The following is a 21456-nucleotide window of genomic DNA, read 5'->3' on the forward strand; positions in this document are numbered from 1 at the left end:
ACCAAGTGCCAACTTCTGGAGCCAGACGTATGATCTCCGGCCGAACCCTGCCCCCGGCCAGACTCAGAGAATTTGGGCCAGATGTAGGTAATCTCAATTTACCTATTCTTAAATACTGAATTTTACCGATTCGGTATTTAAGAATGGGTAAATGGGATGTAGATAATTTTTCGGTAACAATTAACGAATCGGTAAGATTCGGTATTTACCAAATCGCCTGGAGGCCCCTAGGAATGAATGGCAAGTACCGAATTGGTAAATACCGATTCGGTAAAATGGGGGACACATTCAAGAGTGCCAGGGTGTCACTTTGACACCCTGTTGCACCCCTGAATCGTGCTTGTCTGCACATGTGGCAGACATACATGCCCTAAGGGCATGTATGTCTGCCACATGGCACAGTTGAAAATGCACAGATTTGCATTTTCAAAGGTATTCGTTATTTACCATCAACTTATAGTTAGTGGTAAATAACGAATCCTAAAATGGGAAAAGCACTCATTTGAGTGCTCCCTACATTTCCTATTCGGTAATTTACTGATTCGGTATTGTAAGGAATCGGTAATTTACCGATTCCTTAAATTACCGATTCAGTAAATTACCGAATCTGAAATGTAGCCACCTACATCCCAAATGCCCAATACCGTCGGTAACGGGCGAAATTCTGTAATTTCGGCCATTACCGACCGGTATTGGGCTACCTACATCTGGCCCTAAGTGTGCTGCATGCCGAGAGAGTGTCATGGAGCAAAGAGACAGTAAAGAAAAGGAGGGATGTAGTGAGGCAGCCACCCAGCCCTCACTATACTATGTTGCATCATGTTGCATTCCAGAGGGTGGGCGCACCTGAAGGATATAAAAAATTGGGGCACCTGACCGCTCAAGGTCTTGGCCCGCGCTAGATAACTGAGTGTGTGTGTGTGTGGTGATTTATATACCTCTGTGCGTGCCACTGCTGAGGCCTTTGGCATATCGACATGCCACAATGACTCTTTCCAGAGGCGTAGCTTGGTCAGTGAGATAGGGGGGTGGGGGTAAACTTCAGATTTTACACAATCACACTGTCATATAATGCTAAAATACTTGATACCACAATTAGGGCACATACGAGTGGTTACGGTGACAGTGGACAGGGAGACAAATACAGAGCAACACAAACCACAATATTTAATAAAACAACCAACATTTTTTTAAGACTTTGAAAGCAGAGAGTGTGTGTGCGTTTTTGCCTGTGACTAAGTAAAGATTCCTGGAGAATTACCATACCCGACTGAAACCACCTGCACATAACTACTTAATAGAAAATAAATGTAATAAGGGGGTGTAACGCCCCAAACAACAACCCCACCCCTCCCCCACGAAGCCACTTCCGTGTCTGTCGCCTCTGTTATGTCTGCCCACCTGTTTGACAGAGTTTGCAGGACTGTTAGTGTGTATGAATGGGACAGTGGGCATCTGTGCCTTGGAATGTGACGTGCATGAGCCTGTTCGGCGTGCACCAGTGTGTGGGTGTGTATGTAGCTCAAGGGCAATCTTTCGAGCTTTGCTTTCGAGTTGCCTGCTCACTGCAGCGCGTGGAGAGATTCCTATATTGCAAAATCCCGGCGCTCCCCACACAGGAGTCTACACCCCCCATACCCCGCCCCCTTTTTACTGACACTCTGTCACAGTGCAGGAAATCCCCTCCCACTCCCCCTGCTTGAGGAAGAGACACCCAGAGCGCAGCGTGAACGCCACCCATCCCTGTCAGAGCACCAGCCGGCACCACCGTCCACTAACACCCAGCTGAGGAGGGACCATGGACCGCCCCCTGCTGCGGGACGAGGCGCCGAGCACCCGGCCGCTTCTGGAGGGCGAGACCCCGCGAGCGCACTACAAAACCTTTACACACAAAGAGGTCCGAGAGGCCGAGAAGAGATATGTCAGGTAAGAGACAGGCTGCCGTGCTGGCAGGGCCAAGAGAGGTGTGCGGTGCAGTGCACGGGAGGATGTATGATGTCGGATAAAAACGATCACGTTATTTTTATAGCTCACTTGGGTCGTTTCCAGGCGCTCTATATAACAGATGTTACTATTACGTAATGGTATCAAACGTATTAGACTCGAACGGATGGGAAGATAAATTTGTCTTTTCGTGACTCGAATCCTTACCATCAGCTCACTGCGGATATTAGGAATGGACGTTAACTCGCTGAGCCACCATGCGCAGTCTTTTAGTTCCCTTTGTGGAGTATGTTGCTGTCACATGAATGCTACCCGAAACAATCTCGAACGGTGAAGGCAATCTAAGCAGGACCATGTCACGAGAGAACCCCACACCTCCAGTTCATTGGTTACACGTACGTACCATACAAAAGTGGGTAATGTTGCCTTGTCCAAATGATTAAAACCATAATAACCATAATCGGCTTCCTTGTCACCAATACCACCCGAGAGGCCAAGAATTGAATGAGCAAAGAAATCTGAAGTGATCTTTCCACTTGCAGCAGAGTTGGTGATTGCTAGAGAGTGGAGACGTCTCGCCATGGGTATATAAATTAAGGTACATATACATAGTACCCTCCTACCCAACATTTCATTACTCATGTAGTCTACCTGACCAAGGTGTTTCGTTTATGCCAAGACAGGTGCCCCTTCTTGGGCACTCTGAATAATTATAAACTAAAGGACTTTCCCTGCACATGTCTGAGTGGAGAGAGGAACAGAAGGAGAAAGAGATGGCCTGTGACAGCGCAGCGCACCTCTACTCAAGGTGCAGGCAGCTAATTCCAGTCCCCAAAAAAGATCCGTCTCGATGTTAACATTCGCATCTATGACACCTATCGGGCACATGCATCAAGGTACATTGCATTCGCATACGGTGCGAATCGCAAAATTCGGCCGTTTGCGAATGCAATTTCCTTTTTTGGGATGCATCATGTTTTTTTATTTTTTGCAATTTAAGGAATCGCAATTATGTTGCGATTCCTTAAATTGCGATTGCATAAAAGAAATCGCAATTTGCAATTTCTTAAATGCAATGCATCACACTTTTGAAATTGCGAATTCGCAAATAGGGAGAGGTAAATTACCATGAAGTTCACCTTCAATGGTAATTTGCGAAAACTTTGAAAAATGCACAAAAGTGCATTTTTCAAAGTTTCATTTTACACACACATGTGAAAATTTTTCTTAAAGTTAAATTTCTGGGGTGCAGGGGGGGGTCCTTTGGAACCCCCCCTGCACCCTTGAAATAGCATTCTCATTTTGCGAATCGCAAAATGAGAATGGCTTCCCATTTATTCCTATGGGCCTCAAGGCCCATAGTAATCAATGGGAAGGGATTCCTTAATTGCGATTCGCAAATTGTGAATCGCAATTAAGGAAATTTAAGAAATCGCAAAAAAAATTGCGATTTCTTGATGCATAGCCGTTTGCGATTTCTTAATTGCGATTCCTAAATTTTCGCAATTAAGAAATTGCAAATGGCAACAATGATGCATGTGGCCGCTAGTCACGAAGGGATTCTGGAGTAAAATAGTACTCCCTTTGCATCCTTTTAAGTACTCTTCTTACATGCCTAAATTCTGAATATTCCTGTACTGTTAGTATAAATAGAAAGGACTGTGCCCTCTTTGCACTTTTACAAAAGAACGTTTCAGATTTTTAGGCCGATTCCCGAAGCCATGTAAAAGTTTGTAAAAGTGAAGTCCTTTAGCAGCGCTTCCTGTGCTCAGAAATGCTTTTGTGAATCAACCCTGTGGTAGTAAACATTTACATTCTGGGGCGGGGGAGCTTGATGCGTTGCAGTGTTTGTGCGGTGCAGGTATTTCTGTGTGGCCATTGACCTCTTGGAACAAAGGGCTTGAACTGCAAAGCTCTTTTACGACAGCAAACCTTGCGATTCACAATTTCACAGAGCTCTGTGACCACATAAGAGCTTTCTTCAAAGTACTAACACCCATGTATGAGATGTAAAATCTGTCCTACTTGCAAAAGCGTTTTTGCAACCTTTTCCAAACTGCAAATAGGAAGTGGCAGGAATAGGGATTCCCTCTGATGCAGGGCCAGGCTGGGAACCCAAAGCAGCACTGGCACATTTTGTCCGACCAGCCCCTATACAGTACACAGTGAGTGCAGAGAGAGACTGACCAATACACAAATGGAGTTTTAGGGGGTTCACCCCACCCACCAAGAAAAACATGCTAAAATTGTTGCATCCTACAGCAAATTTTTCATTATATATCCAATTTTATTCGCTTTTAAAGCATAGTAAATGATGGCCTTACAGTGCACCTGGATTTAACAATCTTTCTCGGGCTCTTCAATGATTACCTCACTCCCACCCCCCAACAGTGCCCCTCATCTGTCCATAGCCCCTCCCTCCTATGTAGTTCAGTTGTTTTATAGCGCCTCTTATACCGGTGTAGGGTTTCGTAGCACTTTACATCACACACAGATACAGAGACAATGATCCTCAGTGTACTTAAAATGTTACATAAGACATAGGGGACTACAAGGTGTAGGATTCATATTATCCATACTGGAAGGCATTTTTAAAAGTGCTTGTTCTGGAGAAGCATAAACTCAAGATTCAGAATATAGCACCATGCTTAGGGTTGGCTTTACTGATAAGTATATATTTCTATTCAAACAAGTCCTTTTTGGCAACATTAGGATAATGAAAGACTTGGGGGAAAAAACATAACTTTCTTTTTTGCGTTAAAAGTATTTTATTAAAAGTTTAAGGGTAGAAGCGTACAGTGGCAAACATAACAAATACACAGTTGGAAAGGATGGGTACATTGTGGGGGCGAGGAGGGAACAGGCTTTGCATAGGTTGGTGAATCAAAGGATGTACAGCACGTATGGAGTTGCAAAACACAGAGGCTGTATGTCCTGGCGGTAGGGTCACGCCATATCTTACAGATGATCTTAAAAGTTGAAGTAAGTGAGTCGTTTGAATATCATGTTTACCTGGGAGTAGTGTTATACACTTGATGATTGTTGATGAGATGAATAACAGTGGGTACAAGGGTACAACATGACAGCCATTGTCCTACCGAATGCACAGTGGAAAACAAAAATAATTTCTCTCATAAGTATGCTGGGGGTGTTATATGATAGAGATTGTGTTGTCTAGTTGTGAAGAATACTGATATGTATTGAAGGAGAAAGCACAACATATGGAGATAATGAGGAGAAGCGGAAGCCCTAGATTGGATCATGGCGGTTTGTTAGCAAAACCCCTTGAATCTAGCGCCTGCCAGATTGAGAGACGCAAGGCTCTCCATGGGGAGATAACAAAAAAAAAATTGTGTGCATATTTTATATAGCGCAAACTCGACCCGAAGGTATTGGAGCGCTTACATGAGCACCGTATTTACATTACACATTCAGGCACGGAGAGATTAAGTGATTTGCCCAGAATCACAGGATGTGGGCGCGACCTCGAGGCTCGAACCCTGGTTTCCAGCACCAGAGAGGACCTGGCCTGGCAGTTCGGGCTGGACTGTTCCCATTGGACGCAGGGTCAAGACTGATTTGCATATGGCTGGGTCCAAACTGGAATGGCATGGTGATCAAAAAAACTATGGATGTAGGCCCAGATCTCTGTACTGGGGTGAATGTATGACACTGTTCTGCATTCTGTCCATCAATTGTTGTCTTTGCATCTGTGATTTGCATGGTAGATGTTCTTTGTAGCAGGCATATTAACCCTGTGCGCTACATTAGATAAGTCAAAACTGCCACTAGACAAAACTCCTCATCTCTCTCCAGCAGATACATTAATCACCAGAATTATCTTGACACTTTTGTAGTCACCTGAATACCACTGGCTATACAAGGAACGCTAAAGATGGGGCTTTCAAAACTGCTGCACTGCTACTACAAGGGCCCCCAGTAACAAAACAGGCCCCTCACCCTTCCAACCTACCAGGGAACCACCCTTTGCCCGGTACAGTCCTGCCTTGCTCTCATGTTTACAAGCCGGAAGGGTATCAATAGTTTGTGACACCAATTGTGGGTGTAAACCATTGATCAGCTCCCAGCCTCGAAGTGGGTGGCAACAGATTCACAAAGAGGAAGCTGAGCCCTTAGGACAGCTTCCCCTTTCAGCATCATATAGAGAAACTTCAGAGAGAATCCCTCTTAAATCTTAAAGTGTAGCCAAACACAGGGTACCTTTTTTTAAAAAGACACCATATCCCATTGACAGATGTGGGCTGCTAGTAAAGCAAACACGGTGATAGGTGGCCTTTTGTTCTATGAAGACCATCAACCCTGCATTCAGAATGGATCGCAAATTGTGACCTGCCTCATTAATATTCATGAGAAATGCCATTTTGTGAGCCTCTGACACTGCGCAATTTGCAATGTGCCATGCAAATTACATCCCTGTTCGCAAACATGTCAGTATGCAGTTTGTAATGTATGGTACTGTGTTATAGCCAGGGTCACTGGAATTATGCGATCATTCGGCCGGGGCGTTTTGCATAATTATAGATTTGCCCAGTTTTTCACATTATCCATCATCTATTGCATAATCTGCAGATTTTATCAAAAAGAAAATTATTTGCAGCAATGGTTCAAAAGTTACCAAAAACACAGAAACAGGATTAGCTGAGCAGTGGAAGATTCTTTGCAAAGCTTAACTGGTCACCTATCTTTTACTTATGTAAAACTGATATTAATAGGGAGAAAGCAATGCCCAGACAGTGTTAAATAGTGCAAAAATAACACAATAATGAAGTAATACTATCATAAAAGGTTCTGCATGATTTACTCAACCCTGCCGCATAATTCAGAGGCCCTGGTTATAGCATTTGTATAACACTACCTCCTCTGTAGAACGCTGAAGCACTTTTCCTCCACACAAGTATGCTAAACCGTGTAGCCTGTGTGATTGGAAGGGACCTGTCTTTGCTTTGAGCCTATGTGGATAGTGTTTCCATGTTGTGTGTGATGACCACCATGGTGTGGTTAGTGCATTGTGGGACACATCACTTTCACGCACTCAGGCTGAAAGTCCAGGGCTTGTGATTAGGCAAAGCAATCTGGGAATCCCCAAGACATCACAGTGTAGCTGTAGGGACAGAGCCAGGGAGGAATCACAGAGTGACAGCAAAAGCTCAAGTGTGGTTCGATGGCCCTTTATCCCTTGACAGTAACCACAGTCTTTACAAAAGGTTCACACAACCTGCTTAAAGGATGGATTGCATTTCCTTTGACTCAGAGGGATTATGCAGTGTATACTGCCTGCAGTGGTGATATTATGCAGCTAGTCTGTGTTACTTTGCACAGAGGTGCAGTTGATCACCTTTTTGCATATAGTAACAGGTTCACCATTTCACCCAATTACAGTTTCCTGCTGTCAGAGCTGTTTGGAGGTAGTTAAAAGGAAGTTTGCATCCACTTAAGACTACTGGCACCCTCCAAAAACACACAACTTTCAAATAAACAACCATTAAACTGAATATCCACCCGTGTTCGTAGGGTTGGACTGTTTATCGGCATTTTTGCAGCACTTGTAGCAGAAACAAATCCATCTGTTGTCTTGAAGATGAAATGTAAACATTAATGTTTTATGTCTGCAGCATAGAAGGAGAGATCAAAATAGCACTCTGTGTCCACACATGGTCTTAGATGATAAATAACACATGGGGTGCCGTAGAACCACTTGTGCGGGTCAGTGTATGCAGCCCAGCTCCAGGTCTGGCACTAGAGGCTTTGTTTCAATGCTGAGCAGAAGATTGCTAAGGCCACAGAGGACAAGAGGAGGGAGTAAATGCAAACAGCATCGACTCATTTAGAATGGGTTAGTGCAGGGGGTCCGGAATGTGCGGGGTTTGTAAGGGTAGAACATGCCAGGCAATTTCAGATAATCTGACTGCACAGCATAATCAGGGCCACTTTACAAATTTGACTGCACATCTGCTGCATTTTCTGCACAATTAGAGCACTGGAATGTTGAGAGCTCCATTCAAGACAATAGAGTAGTTCTGGCCTTATAATGGCTGGTATAAGCCTTCTTCTGCACCAACATTTTAATGATTGTCTTGTATCCCTTTTTTAATTTAGAACATTCTACCCTCAGTGGGTGGAATGTTCAGCTATCCCTATACTCATCCTGCCTCAGGCCATACCTGTTGTAAAAGGCCCTCACCCTTGTTATAGGCCTTGGTTTCAGGGCCTTTAACAACTGGTATAGACCTCAGCAGCAGGCTATAAGACTATGCCCGCCCGCCACCCTTGCGGAAAACGGGACCGCCCGCGAGCTGAGCGGCGGTCCCGCACTGCAAATTAGGATGCGCTCGCCACAGTGGCGGGCGCATCATGCATTTTTAACATTGTGGCAGGCGGTGGTCTCAGAACCGCCCGCCACAATGCTAAAAATGCATGTATGCATTTGCATACACTAAGCGGCAGGCACCGCGCGGTGCCTGCCGAATTGTGTATGCAAATGCAGGGGGGTACCACAGGTACCCCCCATGTGCACCCCCCACAACCCCTTCACCATGGGGGCCCGCAGGGGGCCCCCGAAGTGAAGACCACATGCCTTTCCGTGGCGGCATTGCCGCCACGGAAAGGCATCTGTGTAAGCCCATCATAATATGGCTGGCGGTGTCTAATAGACACCGCCACCATATTAAACGTTTTCCACCCCGGTCGCCTTGCGACCGGGGCGTAAAAGCGGTGGACGGTCTTTCCATCCGCCGCGGTCCCCCCGCCATCCTAATATGGCGGGGAAATTTAGGTACGGATGGTGGGCGGATTGCCCCCGCCAGGCTGGCGGTAGCCACCGCCAGCCTGGCGGGGGCAATCCGCCTGCCATCCTAATGGGCCCCTATGTTAGAACAGTGGAATGTTGAGAGCTACATTGAAGGCAATGGAGTAGCTCCAGGTTTATAATGACTGGTATGAACCTGGAGCTCAAACATTTCAATGTTTTTCTTCATGCTTTTCCCTTTCTAATTTAGACCTTTCTACTCTTATTGGGTGGAATGTTCTAATAGCCTTAAAGCCCTTCTGCCTCGGGCTATACCAGTTGTTAAAGGCCCTCACCCCCGTTATAGGCCCTCGCCTGCTGCTTGGGCCTATAACTCGTGTTCAGGGCATTTACTAATCAGTACAGCCCTCGGCAGCGGGTATAATATGAATTTGCCACACTCGCCACACAAACCAACATTTCCTGCTCGGGTTGTACCTATTAAAAAAAAAATTCTAGCTCCAATGGATAAAAAGTTATAAGAATCACTGCTCTAGGGTAGTGCTAAACCGCACACTTGGTAACATTTTAGACATGGATTGCTCTAAATCGGCATTGTGCGTGGTGACAATGTACATTTTTATAAGGCAAACCATTTTGTTACAATGTAAAACTAATGACCTGATAATGCCACAGAATATGCAGAGTATTGACTCTTAAGGGCCTTTTCCTAGTTTGTAATTTGGCTAACCATCAAGCATTACTTGAGCCTTAACTACCGCATAACTCCACTTCCCCAGAGCATAATGCAGTCCAGCTTTTCTTGCTGCAAACAGTTAAAATCTAGCACTTTAGGCCAAATGTGTTTTTTTTAATTCAACCAGGACTACAAGCTCCAGAATGCATTATATTGTTAAATGAAAGCCAAAAACAGGACAGTGATATCATCAGTAACTTTAGTGAAATATTTAATTAATAGAGGATATGCACCCTGTGCTATCTTCGAGATATTTGCCTTTACATTCAGGAACATGTAGGTTGCTTTTATTACAAAAAAAACGGATTTGCAATTATCATATTAAAGTGACCCAATTATTCACACATCAAGGATGGGCCATCATGAAATCTGAGTGCTCATGTTGTCCCATGACAGATGTGAGAATTTTATCCTGGCTTGAATTTTCTTTTCACAGATCCAGAAGACCTTCCATTAATAAGGGAATGACGGAACTACAAGTACCAGAATTCCAAGAAAAATCTTGGATAGAAGAAGCTTCTCACAGTTTACCTGGGACAGTTTCAAATTGCTGAGTGCTCTGAACATGTAACGCTGGGCACATAATGCCCAACAACTGCCCCCTGAACGCACCAGTGACTTTAGGAAAACATGCATAATGCAGACACATCTTTCTTTCTTAAATTATAACATTGTTTCTATGATTCGACTTTGGAGACCCTGTAATCTCAAGAAAACCCACGCCCCCTGATTTAACCATGTCTGTTCCTCCCTCATACATGAGAGTGCAGAGTTCAGCATCTGCTCCATGTCAGTTGTAAACTCCTGACCTTTATTTGTGCTCACATCACTTTCCCTTCTGGCACTAGGCAATATTATAGTATATTGCTAAGGGCTATATAGTTGTTAAAGGCCCACAACCTGAGTTCTAGAACAAAGATGCAGGCCCAAGGCAGAGAGCTTTAATGCTATTGAAAAATTCCAGCAAAACACACATGATGATGGCCGGAATGTTGCACAATGGCAAAGCATTCACCCCCACTCACAGATCTAGGTTTAATCCATCATTATTTTTCTCACCAAACCACCCTAGTTCAGACATGGCCATATGCAAATCAGTCTTGACCCTGGGCCTCATGAGAACAGTCCAGACTGAACTGCCAAGCCATGTCTTCCCTGGACGCAATCAAGCATCCTAAGACCAGCAGCCGTCTTCAGCCAGGATAGCTTGACTCCAGTGGCTTAGTGAGCACGGGACCCACGTCTGGGCATACCCTTCCCACATAGGGTGAACAGCAAAACACACAAGATGATGGACAGAATGTTGCACAATGGCAAAACATTCACCCCCAGTCACAGATCTGAGTTTAATCCATTGTTAGTTTGCTCACCAAGCCACCCCAGTTCAGACTTGGCCATATGCAAATCAGTCTTGACCCTGTGGCTCATGGGAACAGTCCAGCCCGTACACCCACTGAAGGAAAGAATCTAAATTAAAAAGGGGAAACAGAAGGGCAAACATTGGAATGGTGAAACAGAAGATCTACCCATTAATGCCCTGACCAAGTACATTATAAATGTAGAGCTATAAAATGCAAAAAGAAAAAGGATGGAATGATCTGGGCACCTAAGAGCTCTGTTGATAAATGAATGAACTAGGAAACAAATGCATGCAGCATGTGTAATAAATGTTGTATTCATCTACACGTAGTTGACAAAGACAATCCCAGGATGGAAAGGTTGAGTTCCCACCCGCTGGCATCAGTGTTTAATTTGTAAAAAAGAAAAAGTGCCAGGCCTCTTTTCAGGAGACCACTGCAGCTTGCACCCCACATTGCCCCTGCCAGCACTGCCTATCATAGTACCAACACAACTACTAACCATCACAATTCTACAAGTATGAGAGTTTGGACTACTACAGGCCCCCAATGCTACAAGAATGACTTCAGCGGTATGTAATTGTAATTTTAATGTATAATGAACGAATTATTGACTATTATTGTGGTAATCTCCGAATTAGCCTGCCAGTGGTATACTGTCACAAGGGCCAGTGCTGACAATTAAGTGCCGGTGCCGAGCACTGGAAACCACCGTCTCAAATTAAGCACTTGCTGGCATGGCCTCACCTGCTAAAGAGAGCGGCTCCGGGATCTAGAGTTCTGAGTACTATGGTTTCTAATTTTCCTAAATCATGAGCTGGTTCGGATGGCCCCTGCAGCCATTGAGAAATATTAAGCCAGTTACTCATTTTCTTTTCTTTCCATTTGTTATTTTGCAACTAAGGTCACGTTAGGAAGCCACCAACAGACTGGTTGGATGTGGCTGCAGCCAAATTTCGAAACACATTCCATTTCCTCATACACTAAAACCTCTGTGAAGACCACATAGGGCCGGGGGGTGTACACTTTTAGTCCACTGTAAAAGCCTTGGCACAGCCTATTGCTTTGCCAACCTATTTGCTTTGCCAGTACTTTTCGCCAAAGTTGTGCAGTATTTGTTGGAGAGTAGGATCTGCTTCTTATAGTTACCCCCACTTTTTGCTGATGTTTCACTGTTTTTGACTTAGTCTGGCTGGGATCCTGCTATTCAGGACCCCAGGCTAGCTACTTTCTCCTCTAAACTGATTGCATGTACTTTAGGTACACTCCAGATTGGATTCTGGGTTACCCTTAGAAGTCCCTAGTATATGGCATACTATATACCCAGGGCATAGGTACCCCAGACGGCCTCCCAGGGGGTGCAGCATGTATTATGCCACCCCTGAGAGGCCACTCAAATTGACACCACAGGTCTGATACTGCAACCTGTGTAAGGTGGTGCATGCACCCCTTACTTAGATATAGGTTCACTATATCTAACTTATCACTGCACATATAAACCTATCAGCCATCCCTATGGCAGGCCTTATCAATCCTGAAGGCAGGCTGCTGGGTTTTATGTGAGAGGGTGCCCATGCATGAGCAGAGCCCCTCTACAGCCTTTGAAATCTATTCTCCGGGTTGTTCTGTGATGCAGCCATACCATATACTCTTAAGTGCATTATAACCTTGCGGTAAATGCTAACTTTAAAACGGCTGCACAGAAACCTGTCTTGTTTGGTGTCAAACAACTTTGAATCATACCTCCACACCAGTAACTCGTGAGGGAGGTTTGATTCCACCCTCCTAGAGGGAGAAATATGACAACACCAGTACACCCGGTACCAGCTTTACAGAACCCTGGCATCACAAGATGGATGCTGACAGCCACAGACACGCGTCTACCCTCCTGTTGCTGGATGAAACTCCGGAAGGGGAAGGCTGTACAATAGGTTTCCTATCACAGGGAGGTGTAACCACCTCCCAGACAGGCTTTAGTGTATTGGGGCTGGGAGGATGCACTCTGTGAGAGGTTTTATGTCTGCACTGGGGGCAAATTTGGTGTCACTGTCCATAGTCCAGCGCAAATTGGTTGCAGGAGCCATTTGCTCCAGCTCTCTTGTGAAACTGGAAAAAGGACATGGGTGTAGTCACCCCTCTGTCCTGACCCTACCGTATGTTGGTCCCCAGAGTTTGTTCCACCCCTTCCTTGGGTACAAATTCGGAACCCCTGGCTGCAGGACTTTAGATTTACCTGGACGAAACTCTGCTACAGAAACCAAGTACTTCAACAATCTACACTGTGCTAGATGACTGAAGAATCTCCATTGGAGTAAAGGAGTTACTACCCTGCTAAGCAGACACCAAAGACACATCTGACCAGTTTGCAACTCGGAAGCTCCTGAGGACTCCGAAGACTTTTGCAACACAGAAGGTGGGTTTCCAAGCATCCCTGAGGTTGACTAGTGTGCTCAGCAAATCGGAGACCCTTATCCCTCGTGGGGACTGTGCAACCCGAACCCTAGGCACTCTATCCATTTGCAGAAGCATCTGCTTTCCGGCAACCCCTGAAACTGTGCTTTGTACTACTTGTAGTCCAGACCCCAAGCAGTGATTCCACTGAAGATTACTGGCCTACACTCCACGAGTGTTCCGTGGACTAGTATATAGTGATTCCTCTTGAGGTCCCTTCGCAATCCCTGGTCCGTTGGCCTGAGGGTCCCTGTGAAGTCAACTTTAACTTTCAGTGGGCTTTCCAGGTTGCTCCAGATGTGCCCTGACTCTTCATTGCTTGGGGAGTCAACAGGACCTTGATGGTTCTCACCCAAGCATCTTTTCTCTGACTATGTGGGTTGCAGTTGCCAAAGCTTTTTGGTGTTCAATCCAGACACTGACCCCCCAGCACTCAACATCCTTCATGGGACAGCTCGCCTGCAGACTTTGGTCATCATCGATGTCTCCTGGTCCCCATGGCTGCAGAGTCAAGCATCACCTCTTCTCACCTGAGGCACCCGACATCAGTGGGCATTTGTCTACCAAGCCCCTGAGCACTGGCAAGTGACCCAGACTCTGTCCCCTCTCCTTTCAGGTTCTTCTCATCCCCGATCCAGGCTTGGATCTAACCAGACACTTTTCATCTTCACGGCAGCAGCACTTTGCAGCTTCACGCCATTGAAAACAATGAAGATTCCTGACACCATTTGGCACCTATGCACCCGGCTTCCCTGGGCTAGGTAACACAAGTACTCCTGTGTTCACATGGGCGCTGGTCTTGGAACCTTCTAAGTTTGAAAGGGTTTACTCAAAGTCCTCTCCTAAGTGTCCTTAAACTTTAAAATTCCAACCTCGACTTTCCCCTAGAGTTGTACGGAGCTCGCAGCTGTGTTCTCACACTGCTAGTGTCCCCCGTGGGCCCCCTGTGTCATTACCTTGGGTGGTTCCTTGGGGTCCCAGCGATTCTACGTGCTCCAGGTACTGTGTCTAGTCAAGTCGTGGTTGTTATACCACTTTCTTAGTATATGGTTTGGTCTCCCCCTGGAGCCCACTGTGTATTGTGCTATTTACTGTTGTTCTAGTAATTTAATATTGTGTACTTTGTGCTCTAATCTCATAAAAAGAATAGCAGAGAGTGTCTCCTTTCATGTGGTCATTCAGGAGGTTATAGAGTGGTAAAACAAGCTGCTTTACATTCCTTCAAGACATAGCCTGAAGGCTGCTCACCATAGCTACCACTAGGATAGCTTTCATAAAGGTTGTCTTTAACCAAATCATCAATAAGGGTTGTTTGGACTGGTACAAGGTGCCCACTATAACTAGTGGTCAGCATATACCAGGCCAACTTCTCACAGAGTACTTCAGCAAAGAGAAAAAGTAGCTCCCTAAAAGTGAGCAGTGGAAGGACAAAAGTAATAGGATTGTAAAGAGGACATGCTCCAAGGGAGGAACAAACACAAAAGAGTTAAAAAAAAATGGAACTTGAAAATAATTGAATAAGAAGTAAGTAAATAAGAGTGACAATAAAGTGAGCCAATGGTGAGCAATGTGGGGGGAGAAGGCAACTGAAAATTCTTGGTAAGCCTACAAGAATCTTTGGCAAGTAGACAGCTTACGCCGGGTCGGGTCAGCGAGACGTGAAAATGTACAGCTTGTGGATTTTAAAGCAGCACCAACTGGTGTTCATATGAAAATGGCCACCCATAATCATGTCGTTTTTAATTCATATGTGTGCATAGAGATACAATTAAAGAATGGTCAGATTGAATGGTAGTGCAATCTAATTCACAGGGGGGTTTCAGCTACTACAACGAACCAGTTGTCATGCGTGTCAACTTAAGGATGGTGCAAATTATGCATAGTGGAGAAGCATGAATACAACACATGAACAAAGCTCTACTATCCTTTTTCGTCCTCCTTAAAAAGGGAGAAAATAAGGGCCATATTACCAAGCAAGGGCGCTACATGATCGACGCTTTTATCGGCAGGAAACTGCCGCTAAAGCGGCGATAATGGGCTTGATAATATGCCCCTGTGAATTTGCATAGAAGCCCAGGTTAACACCAGAACCTGGGCTTCTATGGGAATTCACAAGGGCATATTATCAAGCCCATTATCACCACTTTAGCGGCAGTTTCCTGCCGATAAAAGCGGCGATAATGTATCGCCCTTGCTTGATAATATGGTCCTAAATATTTCCCTTAAGTTAGATGTGGGAAGATGCCATGTAAGATATTTCCACTAGGTTTCTTCACTGAAACTTAAGCAGACAACCTCTGTTCTAACAGAGGAAGTGTAGAGAAAGCCAATGTGACAGCCCTAGCCTGATGCAAAAGTCTCCACTGTGATCCGGAAGGAACTGGTTCTTCAACGTTGTACGCTGAATGAGGAAGTCTGTGCAGAGCATTTTAGCTGCATGGATTGGGGATGCATTGTGTGCGAATACACCACACGGAGGCACCAGCTGCTGCTAAATTACCATAAAGTCCAAAGTGAAAACTCGTACTTTTTAACAAACTTCATGACTGCACGCACATTGAGGTCAAAGTTACTACATGATTCACTTCTCACAGAAATAAAACTAAAATAAGTCAGACAATTGTATCAGAAAACCAAACATTTCTCAGTTGAATTTCGCAAATGTTTGAATATTTTAGAAGCCTGAGGCAAGACAAAAGTTGCACTGAGGCTAAAGTACAGATGGCACCTGGGGCTGTAGTACACATAAGGCGCATTTTCCATGTTTGCGTCGGGCCATAAAGCCCATTGATCAATCTGCATCTGATGGTTTGGAAATTGAGAGGCTTGCCCTCCAAAACCTATAGTGCCAATATCAGCAACACTCCCCATTCCACATGCAGCAATATTATTTGGAAATAAACCACAGTACTCCTTGGTTTGTGGAGAAAATTGCTGCAGGTTTATTTGCATACCAAATATGCCAACATGGTGAGTTATTTTACGGGCAATCCAAGGGAAGGCAACACCTCTACCGCCTGCCCGCCCAATGAGCCCATTTACACTGTGGCCTTGGATCTCCCGTAAACTAACCCAAAATGTTGGCAACTGCAAACATTCAGTCATGGAGGAACTCATCAACAACATTAGGTCAAACACTAGTGAGCCTTTGAAAAATGGTTTCTGGGGTAAAACATGAGAGCTAGAACCTGTGACCATTTTCAATCTTAGAATTCTGGAGGGATGGGTTTCTAAAGGGTTTAGCTTCATCTATTAGGGCGTCCCAAAAAACGGTGATTAGGGGATTCAGGACTTCAGGTGAGGGGATATCTCACAAATAATCCATTAGGCATCCAGGTTAATGAAGAGCTTTAAACTGAGCAAGCCAGTGGTTCCTAATCCATAGGATTTGGCTACAGTTCAAGAAGGCTTACTAAAGCATCTTGTGGAGCCTTTAGAATTAACAGATATTTTGTGTTCTTTTGCAAAGTTAGCCTTCCTAAACATCATCGACCAGAATATTAGGTTAGTTAAGTGCCCTTGTAAACTGCAACCCTTATCTTAGATTTTTCCCAGATAGGGTGGTGTTAAAAACAGACCCAAACTTTAGACCTACAATTCAAACACATTTTAATTTAGACCAAGAGATTATTTTACCAGTTCGTGATGAGATTTCGGCTCAGTCATTTCCCATATCCCTGGGTGTTAAAAGAGCTTTGAGACTTTAGTTGGAAAAAATCAAAGATTTTCGTACTTCCACTTCTTATCTTATGGGTTATCAAACAGCAATGAAAGTTTACACCTGCTACTTAAATAGATGAGTTCGCTTGGCTTTCTCTCAAGAAATGATTTGCCCAAAATGTACACGGACATTCAGTGAGAGCAGGCCCTACTTCATGGGCATACACATGTGGTGTATCCTTCAAAGAGAACTGCCCAAAGGTAACTATAACTCGCGTTATAGTTAAGCCCATTTTCGAGGCTGATTCGGGTCCAATACCGAAGCCGGTCTTCGGCGGCACCGCATTGCCCTTAACATTTTTATCAGCTTCACAAGCGGTTCCAGGTCGGGCAATGATGGCACTCTTGTGGTGGTGCGTCGATGTTCGGCAGAATCAAGCCGAAATTACATCCACAATCTCTCCCAAACAGGAAAGAAGGTGATCCGCACACGTAACTTACTGTTTGCAGATTTTATTCTTGATGTAACAGCATGAGGCTTAGTCCTAACGCATTTCGTTCTAACATCGAATTGTTTCAGAGGTGAGCCTTCACCAAAACACACCGCTTGAATCCACAGCCTAATGTCCTTGATTCTATGATCTTTTCCTCTGGTGGACCGGCTTCGGTATTGGACCCGAATCAGCCTCGAAAAGGGGCTTGACACGGGGTAACTTTGTGCAAGACAATTGTGAATGAATAAATATGAGTATTAAACTCGCAACAGCATGAATTAGCACCGCCCACTGGAGGGAAGAAAGCAGACACACCCGCGTGAACCACAAGCCCCACAACGCAAGTATAAAACCACTCCACCAGAGGAAAAGATCATAGAATCGAGTACATTAGGCTGTGGATTCAAGCGGCGTGTTTTGGTGCAGGCTCACCTCTGAAGAAGTTCGATGTTAGAACGAAATGCATTAGGACTAAGCCTCATGCTGTTACATCAAGAATAAAATCTGCAAACAGTAAGTTACGTATGCGGATCACCTTCTTTCCTGTTGGGAAGAAATTGTGGAGATATATATATATACTAGCAGCCCGTCCCGACGTTGTCCGGGAGCAATCAGGCTTCTGGGCCCCCGCCCGCCCCGACGTTATCTCAGGCTTCAGGGCCCCCGCCCGCCCCGAGGTTGTCCGTGGGTCCCCCGGAGCGCACCTGCCACTTTCAGGGCCCCCAATGAGCCGCACAAGGGCTTCTTCACCTACCTCAGCCGCCGCTCCTCCCCGCCTGTCCGCCGCTCCTCACCGACTGCCTGCCGCTCCTCCCCGTCTGTCCGCCGCTCCTCACCGCTCCTCCCCGCCTGTCCGCCGCTCCTCCCCGCCTGTCCGCCGCTCCTCACCACTCCTCCACACCTGTCAGCCGCTCCTCCCCGCGCTCATGTCCGCCGCTCCTCCTCGTGCTCCTGTACGCCGCTCCTCCCCGCGCTCCTGATGTCAGCACACATGTCGGGCCGGTGCTACTTTCAAGGGACTACTTTTTTTTAATCGTAAATATTTAAAAGAACGTATATTTTATTTTTTTATATAGCCTATGTCCATCTGCAGACCCTGACAATTACAACGATGTATCGGGTGTTTGGATTGGCGCTGTGGTTCCCGAGTTTACCCGCCTCAAAGGTTCAAAGTTCTCTCTTTATAATAGTAGTATAGATATATAAAGCAACGAACAGTGAAGGCGCCACACACAATCGCACTCACTGTGAAATTTATAGTTCCACCCATATGGGCGTGGCAACAATATGCATTATAGTTATATTAGTTCTTACTTTGAAGATTCCTCAATGGGTGCCATAATCTTCTCCATTATCAAAGTCCAAATTATCTCGGTGGGTAGCTGCCAACACTCGATGCTGTCGCTCTGCATAGTTAAAGTCCAAGCAAACGGATACGATGTTCCTGAAGCGCCAATGCACTCAAGGTGCTGGAGCCGCATTACTTAGCGGCGGGGCGCCTTCGTGACCTGGGCAGGCAGCTAACATTTCCACACGAAAAGCAACAAACAGTGAAGGCGCCACACTCCATCGTGATTACTTCCTTTTATTTTTGCAGGGCCTTCATGGCAAACAACATCACTTATTCCAGATGTTCTCTATGCCAAAAGTACTAAACGTGTTTTGGGCGTCATCTCGCCCTTTGTCAATGATTCCGGCTTGTATGGAGAAAAGGCAGCATTTGCTCCCATCGCACTCACTGTGAAATGTATAGTTCCACCCATATGGGCGGGCAACAATTTGCATTATGGTTATAGTAGTTCTTTCTTTGAAGATTCCTCAATGGGTGCCATAATCTTCTCCATTATCAAAGTCCAAATTACCTCAGTGGGTAGCTGCCAACACTCGATGCTTTCGCTCTGCATAGTTAAAGTCCAAGCAAACAGACACGATGTTCCTGAAGCGCCGATGCACTCAAGGCGCTGGAGCCGCATTACTTAGGGGCGGGGCACATTCGCGAAATTGGCAGGCCGCTAACATTTCCACACGAAAAGCAACCAACAGTGAAGGCACCACAGACAATCGTGATTACTTCCTTTTATTTTTGCAGGACCTGCATGGCAAACAACATCGCTTATTCCAGCTGTTCAATATGCCACAAGTACCAAACATGTTTCGGGTGTCATCTCGCCCTTTGTCAATGGTTCCAGCTTGTATGGTGAAAAGGCAGCAGTTGCTCCCATCGCACTCGCTGTGAAATTTATAGTTCTACCCATATGGGCGTGGCAACAATTTGAATTATGATTATAGTAGTTCTTACTTTGAAGATCCCTCATTGGGTGCCATAATCTTCTCCATTATCAAAGTCTAAATTACCTCAGTGGGTAGCTGCCAACACTCGATGCTGTTGCTCTGCATAGTTAAAGTCCAAGCAAACGGACACGATGTTCCTGAAGCGCCGATGCACTCAAGGCGCTGGAGCCACATTACTTAGTGGCGGGGCGCCTTCGTGACCTGGGGAGGCCGCTAACGTTTCCATATGAAAAGGACCTAACAGTGAAGGCACCACACACAATCATGATTACTTCCTTTTATTTTTGCAGGGCCTGCATGGCAAACAACATCGCTTATTCCAGCTGTTCAATATGCCGAAAGTACCAACCGCGTTTCGGGTGTCATCTTGCCCTTTGTCAATGGTTTCGGCTTGTATGGAGAAAAGGCAGCAGTTGCTCCCATCGCACTCGCTGTGAACTTTATAGTTCCGCCCATATGGGCGTGGCAACAATTTGCATTATGGTTATAGTAGTTCTTACTTTGAAGATTCCTCAATGGGTGCCATAATCTTCTCCATTATCAAAGTCTAAATTACCTCAGTGAGTAGCTGCCAACACTCGATGCTGTTGCTCTGCACAGTTACGGCTGGAATAAGCGATGTTGTTTGCCATGCAGGCCCTGCAAAGATAAAAGGAAGTAATAACGATTGTGTGTGGCGCCTTCACTGTTGGGTGCTTTTCCAGCATGGCTAAATCTCCCCCGTCCAAGTTGAGTCTGATTTATCCAAAGACCTCCATTAACTCTGTTTCGTTGCTAAAGGAAGCCCGAACATTTTGACTGGGAGGGATCCAACAGTGGTATTCCAGAAAATCTAGGAATTGATGATTAACTAAAGTCTCCTTACCTTTTCCAAGAAAGGAAAGGAGAGATATAGGTCTATAGTGAGCCCTCTCCGGAGGATCTGCAGTGGATCTTTTTAAGATCGGTCTAACATAAGTGGTTTTCCATTTTACTGGAAGCGATTCCATGTTCAAAGACATATTGAAAAAGTCAGTAACAGAGGCAAGAAGAACTGGGTCCATAAAATAGGGTGGGGCAGTATCATCTGGAGACCCACATTTGATTCTGTTGAACTGGACCAACACTTGTTCAGGAGTAACAAATTTAGAACTATCCAAGAGTGTGGGGTTAATAATAGCTGAGGAATTAGGTGGGGTTTTCACTTCCAGCATCAAATCAATAGGAAGAGATTTATAGATCATAGAAATTTGTTCTTTAAAGTGATTTGCGAGATTGTCACAAAGGACCTGAGAAGCTAGAATTGGTGAGGCACAGGCTGCAGGATGTATAAATTCCTTCAGGATCTGAAAAAATTCTCTTCTTAAGTTGCCCGTGACGTGAATCCTATCAATTATATAAGATTTTCGTACTTTCTTGAGGTTTTCCTGATAATTCCCTGACACAGTTTTGTAGATAGCTTTGTCTCCAGGTGATTTAGTGGTTCTCTACATGCGCTCTTTTCCCTTTTTAAAGATTCTAAATATCAAGGTGAGGCTGCATTTTTTTTATTCCTGCTAACTTTGAGTGGCGTGATAATATCTAATGTCAAGATGAACACTCCCTCAAAATTATTTAAGGCTAAATTGATATCTTCATAATCCCTCAGAATGGGTGTGGGGGGCCTGATTAAATAGAGAAGGTGCTACCTTCCTTCCTGATCTTCAAGATGAAAACTAATGGTAGAATGGTCTTCCAAACTTGTGAGATTAGGAAGTCTACCTGTAAACTGGATAA

The 21456-nt window shown here is 45.1% G+C and overlaps 1 protein-coding gene across 1 annotated transcript in view; it reads left to right on the plus strand.

The window, feature by feature from the left end:
- Positions 1–1683: 1683 nt before the first annotated feature.
- The window catches only part of SLC2A6 (solute carrier family 2 member 6), a 150048-nt gene continuing 130275 nt past the window's right edge, over positions 1684–21456 (plus strand). The window contains exon 1 of the mRNA XM_078641842.1: positions 1684–1926. Coding sequence (XP_078497968.1) covers positions 1799–1926 — 128 coding nt within the window. The 5' untranslated portion in view covers positions 1684–1798. The remainder of the gene's footprint in view (positions 1927–21456) is intronic.

The sequence above is a fragment of the Lissotriton helveticus genome, chromosome 5_1 (genome assembly GCF_964261635.1).
Source record: "Lissotriton helveticus chromosome 5_1, aLisHel1.1, whole genome shotgun sequence".
NCBI lineage: Eukaryota > Metazoa > Chordata > Amphibia > Caudata > Salamandridae > Lissotriton > Lissotriton helveticus.